Source organism: Ranitomeya imitator, chromosome 9 (assembly GCF_032444005.1).
Source record: "Ranitomeya imitator isolate aRanImi1 chromosome 9, aRanImi1.pri, whole genome shotgun sequence".
NCBI lineage: Eukaryota > Metazoa > Chordata > Amphibia > Anura > Dendrobatidae > Ranitomeya > Ranitomeya imitator.
The window spans coordinates 47,120,430-47,140,180 of record NC_091290.1 but is presented as its reverse complement, the minus strand read 5'-3'; the positions used below and the strand labels follow the sequence as shown (position 1 = coordinate 47,140,180).

At 47.7% G+C, this 19,751-nt stretch overlaps 1 protein-coding gene across 2 annotated transcripts in view; it reads right to left on the bottom strand.

Moving 5' to 3' along the window:
• Nucleotides 1–238: 238 nt before the first annotated feature.
• The window catches only part of AP2A2 (adaptor related protein complex 2 subunit alpha 2), an 86,872-nt gene continuing 67,359 nt past the window's right edge, over nt 239–19,751 (bottom strand). For both annotated transcript variants that reach the window (XM_069739705.1, XM_069739706.1), the window contains 7 exons: nt 6,327–6,409; nt 5,221–5,310; nt 4,513–4,636; nt 2,564–2,680; nt 2,374–2,443; nt 1,791–1,925; nt 239–416 (listed from right to left, as the gene is read on the bottom strand). In XM_069739705.1, the coding sequence (XP_069595806.1) occupies nt 339–416; nt 1,791–1,925; nt 2,374–2,443; nt 2,564–2,680; nt 4,513–4,636; nt 5,221–5,310; nt 6,327–6,409 (697 nt within the window). In that variant the 3' untranslated portion in view covers nt 239–338. The remainder of the gene's footprint in view (nt 417–1,790; nt 1,926–2,373; nt 2,444–2,563; nt 2,681–4,512; nt 4,637–5,220; nt 5,311–6,326; nt 6,410–19,751) is intronic.

Genomic DNA, 19,751 nt, shown 5'->3' with positions numbered 1-19,751 from the left:
TTCACATATACGGTAATCTCACTTTTATCTGCACACTAAACTCACCTGATTCCATACATTACACGTTGTACTAGTCACCATCTCCAGGATACCCCCCTACTGCCTCAAGTTTAATGACAGGGTCGCAAGCTATGATACCCGGTACCCCTGGGCACACCCAAAATCTTACATGACACCATAACTTATCCTAGGACTGCATGGCACTGTAGAGCCTTTGAGACAAGAAGAACAATACATGCACAATGTGGAAGTAATATTTATTTTCACTGAGATGATAAGGACCTGGCAGTAAGGGACGATCACAAAGACAGGGATTTGGGGACCAGCATGATTTGGGTTTAAAACTGCTCAGAGAGCAGGTCACATAATCTCTGGGAGACTTCTTCTTTACTTGTGCGGATGGTGAGCCGGTACATCTGTGTCGGACAGAAAATTATAGAAAAAACAAAAAAGTTAGAATTATCTTCTGCAAGGAAAGTGGAAAAGTTTAAATACATAACTAGTTTGTCACTTCTGTATCCTCCCTTATTGCTACGTAAAACTAAAAATAAACAATTCTTTTGCTCAGATGTGTTTATAAGACAATCTCTTTTCATATGCTTTTCAAGTTTATAAGGACATTTGAAAGGGGGGAGTCCCATGCTCAGGACCACCCAATATCAGCCACACTAAAGTGGAACTCTGAGAAGAACAGCACAAAGATGTACTCAAGGTCAGCTACTCATTTTTGGCCACTAACTTTCCCCAGCAGGGTTTCAGAGGCTGGGCCCATCGCAATCAGATACAGCCGGGTCTCATCTTCATTTTTAATACGAAGTTCTTCTGATGGTGCAATCCTCTTAAAGCGCCACTCCAGCGGTTTTTTATTGCACAGCTGGAGTGGTGCTTTAAGTGAAACTCCCCTGCAGCATCTCATACTCACCGCCGCCTTCATAGCTTTCCAGCATTGCTCTCGTCGGTCTCCGGAGGGGGGGAAAAAAAAAAAAAGTGACCTACAGTGGCGCTCCAGTGCTTCATGGAGTGGCGCAAAGATCTCGTGTCAACACAAGCCTACGAAAGCCTCGTATTGGCTCTCAGACTCGTATTTATAGCTTGCGATTTAACTTCTGGCCACTCAGAAGCTACCGTCACAAGATGGCGCCGCAGGACGGGAGCGGTGCCGAAAAACAAGGAAGGTGCTGGAGGGCGAGTATATGACTGAGGGCAGGGAACTTGCATTTAAAGCCTGCACCAGGTAAAAAAATGGAAACTTTTTGCTTTTTTCCCCGCCTCTTCATATTCCTGCTTGCTCCCCATTCCAGGATTATTTATTTTTTATTTATTTTTTTATTTCATTTTTTCTTCTCATCCAAATACTCCAGGATTCTTTTTATGTCCACTGCTCCTGAGTATTTCAGGATGTATTTTTATTATTGTTCCTGCTGCTTCCATGAGTATTAGTCTCTTTTTTTATTCCTACCGTTCCCCTAGAGTACTGAATGATTTCTTTTTTAATCCACAAAAGGTTTCAGAGAGGTGGGCCTTTTCATTTAGAGATCATTCTTCTAGCCGAGCCCCCCTTAGTAAAGGACTATAACAATTATCAGTAGCTACAGAAAAAAGCCGAAGTCTCTGGAACCAGATTTGAAAAAAAATAAATATAAAGGACATGCAGAGGGAACAACAAGAGCAAAAACTGGACACCCCTGACCTGGTGACCGGTCCTTTTTTACCAGCTCAGGCTGCTGTCCCCAATCCACAGGCTACGCACAGTGTAAAGACGTGTCCTACAATACACAGGTCTCACATACCTGCGCCTGCATATTTGGTTCAAGGCGTAACAGACATCCCACTTGTCGAGATTTTGCCTGAATAATCCCAGCTGCCACAAAATTGGACGGGTTTGGGTCAACGTTTTCTAAGACTGCAGGCCCAAAACCAATGAGCTAAAAAAAACAAAGGGAAAAACAGAACAGAATGTAAATTTTTCACTAAAGTCTGTGGATCTGTAGAACGAAGCAAGCGAGAAAGGTCTGAAAAAAAGAAAAAAAAAAAGAAAGGGAAAAGGATGAAAAGGTTTCTGTGATCGAACATCAGAAAGTGAACACTGCCCTCTGTGGGATCCTGAAAGGTATTACAAGTCACTCCAAAGTGTCTACGTTTCTTTACGCCCAACTTGGCTTTACATTAGTACATCAAAAGTAGCAGCAAAACTGCTCCAGGCAGGATGTGACGTGGTTAAACAACAAGTCAGTTATTCACACCTCCATTGATCAGCTGTTCACCGGGAAAAGACATTTTCCCAGGGTTCAAGGGGAATCCCTTTAAGGTCACCAAAAAGTACAGTGTTCTTAGAAAGGACTAGAAAACAAACATGTAGATTTCATCACCAACCTTTGCTTTGACAATCTCGGTATCCATTGGATTTTTTGCCTTGAAAATATTCTGGACCTCCTGATTAGGGCTATGGAAAAAAATAAAATAATATACACGCACGCACACCATAACTATCTGAAGATGAAAGAGCAGCACTAACCAACGTCTGGTAATATACAGAAATGGCAGGACTGGTAATGGCATCTACCTGCTGAGCTGCTTCCAGCGCTGGAAAAAGTCTTGTGCTTCCATATCAGTCGGCTGAAAGAACTTGTTCAGGGTTATAGGAAGCTTGACTGAGAAATTCTGTAACGCGCCCCCGTATCTGAATAGGAGAAAAATCACATACTTGCGTACATGGATGCATATAAGGCAGGGGTGGGCAATTCATTTTCCTGAGGGGCCACATGAGAGACTGACTTGTGGAGGGCAGACCCAATAGACTAAAATTAATTCTACTCATTACTGTATTAATAATTATTTTGTATTCATATTAATTGCATCACAAATGTAAGCAGAATTATGCCGACAGCCCCTATATACCATATGAGCTCCCACACAGCCCCCTATACTTTAAGCCCCAAGCAGCCCCCCTATATCCCAAGAGCCCAGACAAGCCCCCCTATATACCACATGAGATCCCCACACAGTTCCCTTATATACCATGAGCCCCCAAACAGCTCCCCTATATACCATGAGCCCCCACACAGCCCCCTATATCCCATGAGCCCCCACACAGCCCCCTATATCCCATGAGCCCCCACACAGCCCCCTATATCCCATGAGCCCCCACACAGCCCCCTATATCCCATGAGCCCCCACACAGCTCCCTTATATACCATGAGCCCCCACACAGCCCCCTATATCCCATGAGCCCCCACACAGCCCCCTATATCCCATGAGCCCCCACACAGCCCCCTATATCCCATGAGCCCCCACACAGCCCCCTATATCCCATGAGCCCCCACACAGCTCCCATATATATCATGAGCACCCACACAGCCCCCTATATCCCATGAGCCCCCACACAGCCCCCTATATCCCATGAGCCCCCACACAGCCCCCTATATCCCATGAGCCCCCACACAGCCCCCTATGTTCCATGAGCCCCCACACAGCCCCCTATATCCCATGAGCCCCCACACAGCCCCCTATATCCAATATGAGCACCCACAGCCCCCTATTTCCAATATGAGCCCACTATATCCCAAATGAGCCCCCACACAGCCCCCTACATACCACGAGATCCCCACACAGCTCCCTTATATACCATGAGCCCCCACACAACCCCCTATATCCGATATGAGCCCCCACACAGCCCCCTTATATCCCATGAGCCCAGACAAGCCCCCCTATGTACAAGAGATCCCCACACAGCTCCCTTATATACCATGAGCTCCTACACAGCCCCCTATATCCGATATGAGCCCCCACACAGCCCCCTATATTCAATATGAGCACACACACAGCCCCCCTATATACCACATGAGATCCCCACACAGCTCCCTTATATACCATGAGGCCCCACACAGCCCCCTATATGCAATATGAGCCCCCACACAGCCCCCTATATCCCATGAGCCCCCACACAGCCCCCTATATCCCATATGAGCCCCCACACAGCCCCCTATATCCCATATGAGCCCCCACACAGCCCCCCTATATCCCATGAGCCCCCACACAGCCCCTTAAATACCATGAGCTCCCACACTGCCCCTATATCTCATGAGCCCCAACACAGCCCTCTATATCCCATATGAGCCCCCACACAGCTCCCTTATATCCCATGAGCCCCCACACAGCCCCTTATATACCATGAGCTCCCACACAGCCCCCCTATATCTCATATGAGCCCCCACACAGCCCCCTTTATAACATATGGGCCCACACACAGCCTCTTATATACCATATGAGCCCTTACACAGCCCCCTATATACCAAGAGTCCCCACACAGACCCATGCAGTGCATGCTTTTCATACAATCAGTTCCAGGAATATTTTTCAGCACAATTTCTTTATTTTACCACATGTAAACAAAGCCAAAAAAAAAAAAACTTTCCACTGACAAAAAAAAAAAAAAAAAAAACATTCAGGGGGAAAAAAAACAAAACCTACATCGACACTGCATGAATCGTACTGAAGAATCGTAGCTCTCACCTGAACTGGATGCTCAGAACAGGAGCCTCCACAAACTCCTCCAAACACTCGATATTGATCACCTGCTGCACCTGGGCCCCTCCGTCCACAGTGGGCTCCACGGGCTTAGACTGGAGGTTCAGACATGGACCCAATTGTCAAGGAGTAAATTATTACATAATGTGTGGGGGAAGGGGCATTGATCAAAAGGAGTACAAGTCTAGTGGACATATTTCAATCAGATATATATATTAATATGATAAAGTAGAAGAATTCAGATATTCTGAAATGGTTAATATTGGACTATGCTACAAAAATCCCACCTATCCAAGGTATAAATATGGGATCACTGGGGGCCTCACTGATGCCAAGTACTGGAGGCCGCAGATCCTTCACTACATAACCGTAGATGGATGGTGAGGTGGTCGAGCGCGCACAGTGCGGCTTCAGTCAACGTTTAAAGGACTGATGAAGCAAGGCGAGTGCAGCACTCAGCTTTTACCGTCACTCGCAGTGACCATGACCAGAGCGGTGCCTGCTCCATTAGAACTTCTCACTGTAGACATGCAGAGAGGAGGAACGGGGGGCTTCGGACTCGCATTCATTCAGCACCACAGTGATAAGACGCATTTCACCTATCCCAGATGTTTTTCATAGAACAACCCCAACATAAGTGGATCTCTACATCACACCAAGAAACGAACATTGTATATTACTCAAAAAGGATATTGGCCTTTAGCTCCTCAGAACAAACGAGTGTCGGAGTGAAGTTCTGGAACTGACTGGAGAGCTTGTTTCCATAGAAGATGAACATGCGACCTGCGGAAAATAGAAGAAGAAACATACAAGGAAAAAGCTACATGAAGCACGCCATGGTAAGCAGCACTTTAATGCGTAGGTCTAAGCCCCCCAAACCCTTACAGCTCATTTACTAAGTTCCCAAACTATTGCATGTCATCCATGACCCGATGTGAATCTCTATTCAGGGAAGCTTGGATGCAGGAGTCAGCAGAGCCAGACAACCGCTTTAAAGAGATTTTTACAAAAACAAGAACTTGGTCACCTATCCACACCATAGGTGTGAGCACCCCCCGGTGATAACTAGTATGGGGGTCCATAGTCTTCCATTTCTCTTTGGCACACAATCATTGAGAATAGACAAGTGGTCAAACATCAACACTGCTGCGCCAAAGTCTATGGGGCTTACGGAGATCGCCCAAGGCTTGGCTACATCTACATCAGCTCAAAGACATTGATTGGAGAAAGTACATGGTCGACAGCCATATCATTCCAAGTCCTCGCCATGACTGCAGAAAGGATGACGACCAGGGGGCTTTTATCCCCAGTCCTAATAATTAGTGGGGTCCCAGCGGTCAGATATTTCTCACTTACTTTACTAATGGTTTGTGGAAAGCCCTTTAAAATGATAGACACATGCTCCTAAGTGCCGTAACAATGATAGCAGGACGAACATTTTCCTAAAACAATCCTAAATGCACCCAATGTAAGGACCAAGAATACATGTGATTGCATGGGGCAACGTACAGTCCCCCAATTCCTTTAAGTTTAGGTCACTGCAGTAGTTGTGTGAAGCATCTTGAGGTTCCATTGCAGCAAAAACGATCTTCTAAGATCCTGGTCACAAAAGTGGCCAAAAATCTATTTTATTTTTAAAGCTACTGAATAGTCGCCCTGTCTCGTATTCACCGACGCTTTCAAAAACCACAGCACAGAAACAGCCATTCTGCACTCATAGTTCCCACCATGCGGTTTTCACATTGAAGAAGCGACTCTACTCATCAGATCACCGAAAAACAATGCAGCGAATTGCTCACCAAGATTTTGCCGGAATTCTGATTTTAAGCCAATCTGTAGCAGCTGATTCTCAAACAGGACGCCATTATTTTTGCAGATAAACCTAAAAATATATATAAAATAAGCATTAAACTTTTTACAGAGTACAGCCTCAAGTCATCGGATGACCCCCAATGAAGATGAGAAATGCAGAAAACCAGGCTAAATTTACTAAAGTGGGGCAGAAACTCTACTAAATCCTGAAGAGCCAATAGCCCCTCCAGCATGGTTGAACCTCCATGGTTAGGACTGTAGCATCACCGTATTGCCCACAGGGACCAAAGTCTTAGAGGGATCAACATGCGGCCTCTCATTTGTCCATGTTGACCCAAACCGTACTTTAGTAAATCCACTCAAAAAAAAAAAAGGGAAAGCTACTTTAATCAGAAGAGGTGAAAGTAAAGAACATACAGGAGAGCATTCCAAACTCGGCAGAAAATGGGGTGGACAGACATCCCATGGTTTTTTTTCCTTGATCGGTACGAACTCAGAGCAAACAGATGGTTAAACAAAACCAATACTTTAATACATGCAAAAAAAATTATCAGGTGGTCCAAGAAGAATGTGAGGCCCCCCCGATGTGCAGGGCTCGTTACATGGTTGGATGACGCATTGTTGCATGTAACAGTTGCCTGGTTAAAGCAGCAGGGACTTCTCTGATCTAAGCAACTCGCAAGAAAATGTATTTCTCTACAACAGTCCCATCAGGGTGTACATCACTGCTCCTGTATGTCAGACTCCGGCAGGGCCGGACTGGCTATCTGGCAAATGCCAGAAGGGCCTGTCTGGTCATGGGCTGCCTTGACTGCTACATTGTTAACAGAATCGGTGTTCTCAAGACACCAATACTGTTAAGAGTTGTGACGGAGGTATCATTAGAAATATTGGTCTTCTAGTAAATCTTGCTTTCCTCCACGCAGGGTAATATTAGTAATATATCCCATGTGGTTCTTGGGGACAGGGTCAGCATGGGCCTGTGTGATTTCAAATGCCAGAGCGGAATTTCAGCACCAGTCCGTACCTGGACTCCAGCGTAAAAGGGAAAGTGCGCTCCGGAATAATGGTCATAAATAAGTATAGGTGCTTCTCACAAAATTAGAATATCATCAAAAACTTAATTTCAGTTCTTCAATACAAAAATGAAACTCGTATATTAGATAGAGTCATTACAGAGTGATCCATTTCAATTGTTTATTTCTGTTAATGTTGATTATGGCTTACAGCCAATGAAAACCCAAAAGTCATTATCTCAGTACATTAGAATACTTTATAACATCAGCTTGAAAAAGGATTTTAAAATCCGAAATGTTGGCCTACTGAAATGTATGTTCAATGTGGCGTGGCATGGAGACGATCAGCCTGTGGCACTGCTGAGGGGTTATGGAAGCCCAGGTTGCTTTGATAGCAGCCTTCAGCTCGTCTGCATTGTTGGGTCTAGTGTCTCATCTTCCTCCTGACAATACCCTATAGATTCTCTATGGGGTTAAGGTCAGGAGAGTTTGCTGCCAATCACACACAGTGATACTGTTGTTTATAAACCAGGTATTGGTACTTTTGGCAGTGTGGACAGGTGCCAAGTACTGCAAGAGAATGACACGTCCATCTCCAAAAAAGCTTGTCAGCAGAGGGAAGCATGAAGTGCTCTAAAATTTCCTGGTAGATGGCTGCGCTGACTTTGGTCTTGATAAAACACAGTGGACCTACACCAGCAGATGACACGGCTCCCCAAACCATCACTGATTGTGGAGACTTCACACTAGACCTCAAGCAGCTTGGATTGTGTACCTCTCCACTCTTCCTCCAGACTCTGGGACCTTGATTTCTAAATGAAATGCAAAATTTACTTTAATCTCAAGACACCACCTTGGACCTCTGACAACAGTCAAGTTCTTTTTCTCCTTGGCCCAGGTAAGACGCTTCTGGCATTGTCTATTGGTAATGAGTGGCTTGACACAGTGATGGGAGATGGAAATGTCATTCTCCAGCAGGACTTGGCACCTGTCCACACTGTCAAAAGTAACAATACCTGGTTTAAGAACAGTATCACTGTGCTTGATTGGCCAGCGAACTCGCCTGACCTCAACCCCATAGAGAATCTATGGAGTATTGTCAAGAGGAAGATGAGAGACTCCAGATCCAACAATGCAGACGAGCTGAAGGCTGCTATCAAAGCAACCTGAGCTTCCATAACCCCTCAGCAGTGCCACAGGCTGATCACCTCCATGCCACGCCACATTGATGCAGTAATTGATGCAAAAGCATTAAGCTACTTACTGGTAGCGGCATTTTTCGGAGGCCCATGACAGCACTACGAGAGAGGGGATCCGCCCTTCAGGAACAGGAAACCTACAGATACAAAAGGGCGGCACCTCTCCCATGCATCAGTTGTATTTCAGAGCCTGAGAGGACTACCACGGTTAGTGGCACACAAATATACATTATATACAGTTTATATACAAAATAGGGATTTTTGTGTACTCACCGTAAAATCCTTTTCTCCGAGCCATTCATTGGGGGACACAGCCCATGGGTGTATGCTGCTGCCACCAGGAGGCTGACACTAAGTAACACAAAGAAAGTTAGCTCCTCCCCTGCAGTATACACCCTCCTGCTGGCCCCCAGCTAACCAGTTCGGTGCAAAAGCAGTAGGAGATCAATAGCAACATATAAACGTATAGCATGTCACATTATATAAGAGAGTATAAAAATATCAAAAGATAAAAACAAAGCATAAGCTAAGGGTGGGAGCTGTGTCCCCCAATGAATGGCTCGGAGAAAAGGATTTTACGGTGAGTACACAAAAATCCCTATTTCTCCTTCGCCTCATTGGGGGACACAGACCATGGGACGTCCCAAAGCAGTCCCTGGGTGGGGACATCATCAGATCAGGCCGTGTAACCGCTACTTACAAGTGCGCCACCGCGGCCTGCAAGGTCCGCCTGCCCCGACTCACATCTGTGGAAGTATGTGAATAAAAGTGCTTCAAGAATGTATGCGGACTGGAGGAGTTCACAAGCTTGCGGTCGTGCTTGCCGAAGTCTGGAGCCTAGAGCCCTCTGACAGGGAGATAGGCTGACATCTAGCTCGGAAGGACTCCTGGATGGAGAAAACAATCCACCAGGCTAACCTGGCCGAAGAAACGGCTAGACCCTTCCTGCGACTGTCAGGAAGCCTACTTACCATCGAGAAAGCCAAGTAAAGCGTCCAACCCTTGGCAGGACGCCATTCTCGAAACGAACCCACTCGAAGCACTCACTCCTTCCAGGTTATAGAGGATCCCTTCCGAGGTATGTGGATCGGAGCCGAAAGAGATGAGAGAACGATTCCCCTGCAACAGTGGGAATACAATACCACCTTGGCAACGAGGGAAGGGGATGTCCTGAGGGCAACCCTGCCTTGAGGTAATAAGGAAAAAAGACAAAGAACAGAACGTCGAGTTCCGAAGACTCAGGAGTACAAGAACGCAAAGAAAGAAGGGAAGAAAACTTCCCTGATAGTGAAGGCTGTCCGGGTCCAAAAAAGGAGACCACTGTAAAATGCCGAGGATCATTAGGGTCCCACGGATCTAACGGTACGCGGTAGGGAGGAACTACAGGTTAAGGCTCCCTGCAAGAAAGTCCATCTTCCCAGATTTGTCGCAATAAGACGGAAAACAAGAAGAACAGCAAGCGAGAAAAACCCTGACATGGTCAGTGCGGTTCTCCCGGGATCCCTGGAGCCCTTCCTGCTTCCGAAAAGATCTCAGAAGAAGTAGAAGAGGAGTTATAGAAATTGGTCCCATGGAAGAGCAGAGCATGCACTGCGATGGTCTTGAAAGTCAAGGCCAAACCATGAACCGGAGCACATAGGCGTTCAGCTTGGACGCCGTCTGACCTACATCTGGAGAAGTCTAGTGAAGGCAGATCCGATGGAAGACTTCCGAATGAAGTTCCCACTCACTAGAGGAGGAACCCTGACGGCTGAACATGTGTGCTGCCCAGAGCACTACTCCAGGGATATGTACTGTTGAGATCCCCGAATGAAAGATCTCGGCTCGTCAGAGAGAGAGAGGTGCCTGGGCCATGGCGCCTGACTGTGGGTAAACCGAAGACCAGCCTAAAGTCAGTGGGCCTGCTGCAGGATTAGACGTACCGTTCAGAACTCCAGGGAAAAGATCGGAAAAAGACTGGCCTTGGAATTCCCCAATGACCATTGGACCAGGAGAAGGCTCTGGGAGAGGAAGGAGCTCAGAGAATTCTCTCTGAAAGCCTGATAGATCTGCAGGAAAAAAGGGGGCAGCGAAGGAAACTGCTTCCATTGCCGTCCTTTTCCTCAGAACCCTCCTAGCGAATTGAATGAACCGAGGGAATGAGATATGAAGTGCGCAAGCTCTCTGTTGAAGAACCACGAGCTTGACTCGAGAGAGAAAAAACCATCCTGCGGGGCAGGATCATCCTGAATAAAGGATCTGCTGAACTGGGAAAGAGGAAAAGAAACTTGTCTAAGTTTAGCTGCTAGCCCAGAGAAAGGGTATTGCAAGAGATATAGACGACTCAGCGTAGTCCTAGAAGAGCAGCTACAAAGTCGACCAAAAAGAGCAGGACGACCATGCATCTATGATGCAAGAAGTACACGACAACCGACATGACCCTTGCGACCACACTGGTGTGGTAGCCAGGCCGGAGAACAAGGTCGTGACTGGAAAATGCTGTTCGCAAATGGAACGGAAGAAATTTACTTTCACTGGGGATAGAACCCATGTTTCCCACTCAATAGTCAAAGACCTTAACCACTCAGCCATCAGCTGACCTTGAAGAGATTGTTGTAGTGGGGAGAAATAGGCATGTGAGGGTAAGACTCCCGAATGACTAAGGATGCCGGCAAAGTCCACCTCTTTCTGATGAAGTAATGGCTGAGCGGAGAAACTCCATCGGAAAAAGGGGAGGACCTTGACAAAGGTTGTTAGAAGTTTGAAGTCCAGGAATGGTGACACTTTACATTCCCTCCATCTTTGGAACCAAGATCCCTAGATCTAGACTATCCTGGACAATACTTCCACTGCTGGTTGGGTCTGTAGAGGAGATACGATCCCTGCTAGTCTCCCACTCAGAAAATTAGATTGGCCAGCTATACTGTTGAAAACAAAGTAGCTAAGGTCTCTGACCAGGAGACCATTGGTCAAGCCACCCATGTGGTGGCTAAGGAAGGGAAAAGCGCTGAACCCGAAACCACAAGACGGAACGAGCTAGGTTTGCTATCCGACCGTCTGTGGTAATTTAAAAAATGATACATCGGGCAGGAATACCAGTAGGTATACCACAAGAAATACAACCCGGATAGACTGCCAAGAGACAGAATACGGGACTGCGACCAGCAGGTCTCTAGCCATCGACGTGCAGAGTAGAAAAAAAGGAACCCTCAATCCACCGTCCTCTTAACAGGGGCGTGGAGAGGAATCGACCGCTTTCTTGCATCATCCGCTAAATAGTGATGATAGAAAGGGAGGGGTGCTTGGACGGCAAAAATGTGTGCCTCCGTACATCCTCAGAGTAGAAGTCCCCGAGTGGACAGGGCAGATGTCTGGCAATAGGCCTAAATGCAGAAGAGGATACACGGAGGCGACAATCCATATGCTCGTCTGTTGAAGGTGTGGGCGGAAATCGGAGCCCCTTAAAGGACCCGTTACCATAAAAATCCGACCCGGTATGGCATCCAGCTTAGAGGCTTCTGTCCTGTGGAGGGAGGGAGAGAGGGAGAGGGAGAGGGAGGGGGAGGGGGAGGGGGAGAGGGAGAGGGAGAGGGAGAGGGAGAGGGAGAGAGAGAGACCCTCTTTCTCAGAAGCTCTGGCAAATCAAGGCAATATCCGATCCATATTTCGCATTGTTCTCAACCAAACATGGGGGAGAGATCAGGAAAAGAAAACTTCCGTTTTGTAGAACCTGTACGTTATTCAAGGATACTTGCGGCCCCTGCTAGCCGGCGACTCCTAATGTAGAAGAGGGAGCATGTTGAGTGCTCCAGAGTTCAGTTAGGGAGACCAGTTTAGGATTGCTGATGTGCTCTTAGGGCCAGTCAATACTGGTCATGCGCCTTTAGGACCAGGGAATACTGGTCCTGTGCCTTTAAGAGGAGGACAAACTGTTCATGTGCGTCATGTACCATCAAGAACCAAGGCCTGCAGGTCATGTGCCTTTAAGAAACAGGACGTACCTGACATGCACCTTTAAGTCCAAGACATACTGGTCATGAGCCCTTAAAACCAGGGCCTACTGGACATTTGCGTTTAAGACCAGGGCATACTGGTCATGTGCCTTTAAGACCAGAGCATACTGGACATGTGCCCTTAAGTCCAGGGTATAATGGTCACGTGTCTCTAAGACCAGGGCATACTGGTCGAGTACCTTTAAAAGCAGGAGAGTAGAAGTCCCCTTGTACTGGTCACCTTTAAAAACCACGGCATGCTGGACAAACGCCTTAAGACCAGAGCATACTGGTCATGAGCGTACTGGTCATGGGAGATTAAGACCAGGGCATACTGGTCACTAGCGTTTAAGACCGAAGAGTACTGGTCACGTGCCTTTAAGACCAGGGCATACAGGTCATGAGTCATTAAGACCAGGAAATACTGGTAACGTGTTTTGAAGGCCAGGGCATACTAGTCACGTGCCTTTAAGACCAGGGCATGCTGGTCACGTGCCCTTAAGGCCAGGGCATACTTGTCATGTGTGGACGTGTGCCTTTAAGACGGGAATGCTGGTCATGCTCCTTTAAGACCAGGAATGCTGGACAAGACCGGGGCATCTTTCAAAAGGAATGCTGGACAAGACCGGGGCATCTTTTAAAAGGATAATGCCAGAGATGGAATCCCAGGAGGGGAACTAGGTACTCTGGGAGGAGCTGGGATAGGCGCAGCGAAGGCTCCTGAGCTCAATTGATTAAGCACTATGAGAAAGGTGACCGGCTCTGCTGGTAATGTGCCCCTTTTACACTAGGGAACTCTTAAGACCAGGGAATCTGGTGAAGGGTTTATGAGAAAAACCATGGAAAAAAACTGGGGATGCACCTATAAGCCCAGCGACTACTGGGCATGAGACAAGCCCAGCGGCTACTGGGCATGAGACTTAAAGACCAGGGGACCTGAGCCCCAGAGAATGCGGGTCCCAAGTATTTAAAACCGTGATGTTAGTCCCTTTATGCTGCTGGACGTGCGGATTTGCGGGGGAAGGGAGCGATTCACCTTACCGGGATTCTGAGTCCCCCGAGGAATAGCGCTGACTTCAGCGCTGAAAACCGCCGGCAGCAGCCCCTTCCAGAAGAACTAAGGGCCGGAAACTCCGCAGCCCCTTCCTGAGGTCAGGGAGAAGATGGCCGCCGAGATCTTGTCCTGCCCGAGAAGCGCCAGAATAGGGGGGCGGAGCCGCTAGAGGGAAGCCGGCGGGGGCGGGGCTTCCCGGAATGCGGCCTAAACAGTGCCGAAGCCGGGGACTAAATTTATAGAGTCGGCCGGCGCGCACCCGCGGACTGAAGGGAAAGGGACCGCGAAGCTCTGTGGGGACCCTGCCGCTATGGAGCCCACCTATGACCGCCAAAAAAGTCAATTATTAACGTGCACTTACCCCGTACAGGTAGGAGCTGTGCCCGGGAAGATAGGACGGTGTAGGGTTGGGGAGCCTCCATCCACCATACCTGCAGAAGAGGGGTGGAGAGGAACCGTCTGCCTCCTTCCATCATCCGCTTTTTCAGTGGTGATGCAGTGGGGGCTGCTCGGACGCCACGTTGGAGGGTGCCTCTGTACAGCCGAGGGTAAAACCTGGTGGACAGGGCTGAATGTCCGGCAATAGGCCTGGCTGCAGAGGAGGATACTGAAGGTGAAACTCCAGTGCTCGTCTGATAAGGGAGGGGGGAGATCGGTGCCCATGAAGAGGCCCGTCGCCCCTAAAATCAGCTCAGGCAGTGGCTTCCCACGTCGCAGGAGAGGATACGGAGAGGTGAAACTCCCGTGCTCGCCTGTTGTTGGTTCGGGGGAGATCGGACCATGAAAGAATCTGTCGCCCCCTTCGTCCGTTGTAAAAGGTAAAAAGGTAAAAAGGAAAAAAAAAAAAAAAAAAAAAAAAAAGGTAAAAAGGTAAAATCTTTGGGTCTGAATAGCAGACCCGTCCGTGTGCCTCCTACGGACACTAAGCAAGAACTGGTTAGCTGGGGGCCAGCAGGAGGGTGTATACTGCAGGGGAGGAGCTAACTTTGTGTTACTTAGTGTCAGCCTCCTGGTGGCAGCAGCATACACCCATGGGCTGTGTCCCCCAATGAGGCGAAGGAGAAAATATTCTATTGCATTGCAACTAGATACCACACTTGAGATCTATATATCTCATTATATACATTATAGGAAGTGCAACCCCCACGTGAAAAGAGGGAGGGAACTAAGGGTGCTGTCATGGGCCTCCGAAAAATGCCGCTACCAGTAACATAGTAACATAGTTAGTAAGGCCGAAAAAAGACATTTGTCCATCCAGTTCAGCCTATATTCCATCATAATAAATCCCCAGATCTACGTCCTTCTACAGAACCTAATTGTATGATAAGTAGTAGTTAATGCAGTAAGTAGCTTAATGCTTTATTCGGACTCCCATGACAGCACTACGAGAGATTTACAGAGATGTAAGCCACCTTAGGGAGGGACTATAGCTTGTAGCACCCTTAACCCGAAGGTGAGATCAGAGGAGAACCCCCAAATCCAACCGATAGTGCTTAAAAAAGGTGGAAGGGGACGACCACGTGGCTGCCTTACATATCTGGTCGATTGACACTCCAGATCTTTCCGCCCAGGATGTACCCATGGCCCGTGTGGAGTGCGCCCTCAGATTCTGCGGAGCCGGATCTCCACTTGCAGTATAAGCCAGAAAGATAGCCTCCCTAATCCACTTCGCTAGTGTGTACTTTGATACTCTAAGCCCTTTTCTAGGACCTTGGAATGACAAAAATAACACATTATCTCTCTTCCAAGCATCAGTGACTGCGATATATTCTAACAGGCATCTCATAACATCCAATGTATGGAGTAGCTCTTCCTTAGTATTAGAAGGATTAGGGAGTAATGATGGTAAAACTATCTCCTGTGATCTGTGAAAATGTGATGCCACTTTTGGCAAATAGGCCGGGTCCGGTTTGAGGCCTACTCTATCCTATAGAAACTCTGTATAAGGGGAAGAGCGCCTGTATGTCCCCTACCCTACGAGCAAATGCTAAAATGACAGAGTATAAGGGGCCCGCGTCACTGAGTGAACATTAACGTAGATCACTTACCAGTGCACGCCAAAAAAGGTACCGGAATACGAGGGGGTTCTTTCCCAGTCGATGCTCTTGATCCCTGCTTGGATGAGCTCTTAAGACTGGACTGGTCACTCCTGACATGCTCCTTTTCCTTGGGCTTCTGTCACACTTCATCCAGCAGCTGAGGCTGCTGATCACCATCACTCTCCATGATGAAATGTGGCCAAAGCAGGGTTCTGAAACCGACACCTGCTTAAATCCCCTGGATTCTGGTCAGCAGACTGCCTGGCGCAACCCCCATTGGTCCACGCTGTTCAGGATGCAGCTGGGAGGTCAGCGGGTCTGTGATGAATCCGGCGTTCAGGATCCGATGGGCGCCGCTATCTTGGATCGACTGCGCATGCGCAGCCACCCAGCGACCCGGAAGCGCCCGCAGACTCCGCCCCCGATGTCACCGCAGCCCGGAAATGCTCCAGCTCACACAGAGCGGTGCAGGACGCCGGGAACGAACAGCAGCGCTCCGGACGGCATCCACCTCCTGACGCCGGTACCCCGCAACACAGACCCAAAGGGACGGGCATACTTACCAGCGCTGGCGCTGATGGAGACAAGAAATCCTCCGGACTCTGCTCCCTGCTGCAACATGCCACCGACGTGCAGTCCAGCCAGGACCACTGTGGCTTCTCCAGGGACTCCCGCACCGGCCGAGGTAGGAGACCCCTCCGCTACCTGATTCGGCCGGCCGGCCTGGGTCCTTTAGGATTTATCCGTAGGAATCCAGGAACAGGAAGCCAACTGATGCATGGGAGAGGTGCCGCCCTTTTGTATCTGTAGGTTTCCTGTTCCTGAAGGGCGGATCCCCTCTCTCGTACTGCTGTCATGGGAGTCCGAATAAAGGAGCTCCGACCAAGTATTCAGTGCAGTTACTGAACATACATTTCAGTAGGCCAACATTTCAATTTTAAAATCATTTTTCAAGCTGGTGTTATAAAGTATTCTAATTTACTGAGATAATGACGTTTGGGTTTTCATTGGCTGTAAGCCATAATCGTCAACATTAACAGAAATAAACACTTGAAATCGATCACACTGTAATGACTCTATACAATATATTAGTTTCACTTTTTGTATTGAAGAACTGAAAAATGAACTTTTTGGTGATATTTTAATTTTGTGAGAAGAAGCTGTATATATAAACAGATCACCGATGGCTCCTGCACGCTAAAGGAGGAGGTTGTCTTGCTGGATTCACTGTCCTGGTACCACAACCCAGTTACCTTCATAACCACTTGTTCACACGACCATATTTTCAGTCCAAGTGCTATCTGGGTGGAGAAAAAAAAACGGATGGCACTCGGACCAATGTTATTCAGTGAAGCCGTGCAGATGAGCAATTTTTTTTTTTCCCACTGACCGGATTGGTGTATGGGGAAAATAAAAATGTCAGGATGCACAAGTTTCTCCTGGAAATTGGATGAAACGCTTCCATTCAAGTCTATGGGTGAAAAGGGGGAGGAAAAAAATAAATAAAAACCGGATGCCGTACGGAGGCACAACCGTTTTTACGGATACATGGCAGTCCGTAATATTGGAAACTGTAAATGGTCCTGTGTACCATTAATAGCTACGGTCATAAAAAAGAAAAAAAAAACATATGGCACTCGGATGACAAGTGTGGAGAAATTGAGTTTTATGGACAAAAGTATACGCTCATGTGAATCTGCCCTTAGCAGTAAAATTACCAAAGGCCCATTGCAAACATTACTAAAATCCATCACGTCATGGATCTGTAGGTTTCCTGTTCCTGAAGGGCAGATCCCCTCTCTCGTAGTGCTGTCAAGGGAGTCCGAATAAAGGAGCTCCGACCAAGTATTGAGTGCAGTTACTGAACGTGCCCCCTGAGGAAGGTACCAAACCGAAACGCGCGTCGGGGTGGACGGGTGTCCCTATAATACTTACCATCGGCATCAGGTAACGTGCATGGCTTACTGCAGCTAAGATGTTCTCTGCTACTACCTAGTGATTATATGTAATGGCCATATTACCTTATATTCATATGGGAGGCCACCGTATATTGTAATTGTGCACGCTAGTTATTTCCTGTATGCTACTATTTTTGGGGATACACCCTACCTTGGGCTTTGCATGGTGCTGGTGACTTCCCCTTGTCATCTATTTAGCCCTGCTGTGTATTGCTTGTCTGGCTTTTTATCATGTTTGTTATAATAAAATGATTGGTTTTTTGACTTTATGACTGCTTGGTGCTTTTTTTCTGATTGACCCACCACATGTGAATAGACCTCCACTGATCCAAATATCATCACTTATCCTATGAACAGCTTATCCCAGCCAGAATATCCCATTAAGGCAAACTCCGTCTGTATGTGATCTGCCATTAGAACTACACAATCTTTAGGCCAGGGGTGTCAAACTGCATTCCTCGAGGGCCTCAAACCATGCGTGTTTTCAAGATTTCCTTAGCATTGCACAAGGTGCTGGAATCATTCTCTGCAGGTGATTAAATTATCACCTGTGCAATGCATGGAAATCCTGAAAACATGACCTGTTTGCAGCCCTCGAGGAATGCAGTTTGACACCCCTGCTTTAGGCTATATGCACATGTTGCGGATTAGACTGTGGAATTTTCTGTGCAAACTCTGCATTTCTTGGCAGAAAACGCAGGTCAAAATCCGCCTTTCTGCAAAAAGAACTGACATGGTCCTTTTTTGAATCTGCTGCGATTTCCGTGCGGATTTTTCTGCACCATTAGCACGCCATTTTTTTCCCATTGATTTACATTGTACTGTCAATTAATTGCAGATCTGCTGCGAATCTGAGCGGAAAAAAAAACGCTGCGGATCCGCAGGAAATCCGCAACGTATGCACATACCCATAGATACCAGCACAGTATAGAAGCAGTAGTGGCCCCAATGCCTGGCCCATGGATCATAAGCACATGTGCCCGCCAGGTCAGGGAGGGCATTCCACCCTCCTGTCACGATCACACCTCACCACCTGCACGCTTGACCAGCTCCCGTCCCACCTCATCCCTAACCTTTCCACGGTCTTCATCCCAACCCTTAGGGTACCGTCACACTATACGATTTACCTACGATCACGACCAGCGATATGACCTGGCCGTGATCGTAGGTAAATCGTAGTGTGGTCGCTGGGGAGCTGTCACACAGACAGCTCTCCAGCGACCAACGATGCCGAGGTCCCTGGGTAACCAGGGTAAACATCGGGTAACTAAGCGCAGGACCGCGCTTAGTTACCCGATGTTTACCCTGGTTACAAGCGTTAAACTAAAAAAAAACAAACAGCACATACTTACATTCTGGTGTCCGTCAGGTCCCTTGCAGTCTGCTTCTCGCACTCAGTGACTGCCGGCCGTAAAGTGAAAGTGAAAGCACAGCCGCTGTGCTCTGCTTTCACTTTACGGCCGGCAGTCACAGTGCGGGAAGCAGACGGCAAGGGACCTGACGGACACCAGAATGTAAGTATGTGCTGTTTATTTTTTTTTTAGTTTAACGCTTGTAACCAGGGTAAACATCGGGTAACTAAGCGCGGTCCTGCGCTTAGTTACCCGATGTTTACCCTGGTTACAAGCGAACGCATCGCTAGATCGCATCGCTAGATCGGTGTCACACACACCGATCTAGCGATGACAGCGGGAGATCCAGCGATGAAAGAAAGTTCTAAACGATCTGCTACGACGTACGATTCTCAGCAGGATCCCTGATCGCTGCTGCGTGTCAGACACAGCGATATCGTAACGATATCGCTGGAACGTCACGAATCGTACCGTCGTAGCGATCGAAATGTTATAGTGTGACGGTACCCTAACACACCTCTTCAACCTCTCACTCACAACAGGTGTCTTCCCCTCATCCTTCAAACATGTCAAGATCACAACCATCCTCAAAAAGCCCTCCCTCGACCCATCCTCTGTGTCTAGCTATCGCCCGATCTCTTCTCCCTTATGCCTCAAAATTACTGGAACAACAAGTCCATCTTTAACTGTTCTCCCATCTCTCCTCCTGCTCCCTCTTTGACCGATTACAATCTGTCTTCCGAACCCATCACTCAAGTGAAACTGCCCTAACTAAAGTCACGAATGACCTACTAACCGCCAAGAGCAAGCGACACTACTCTGT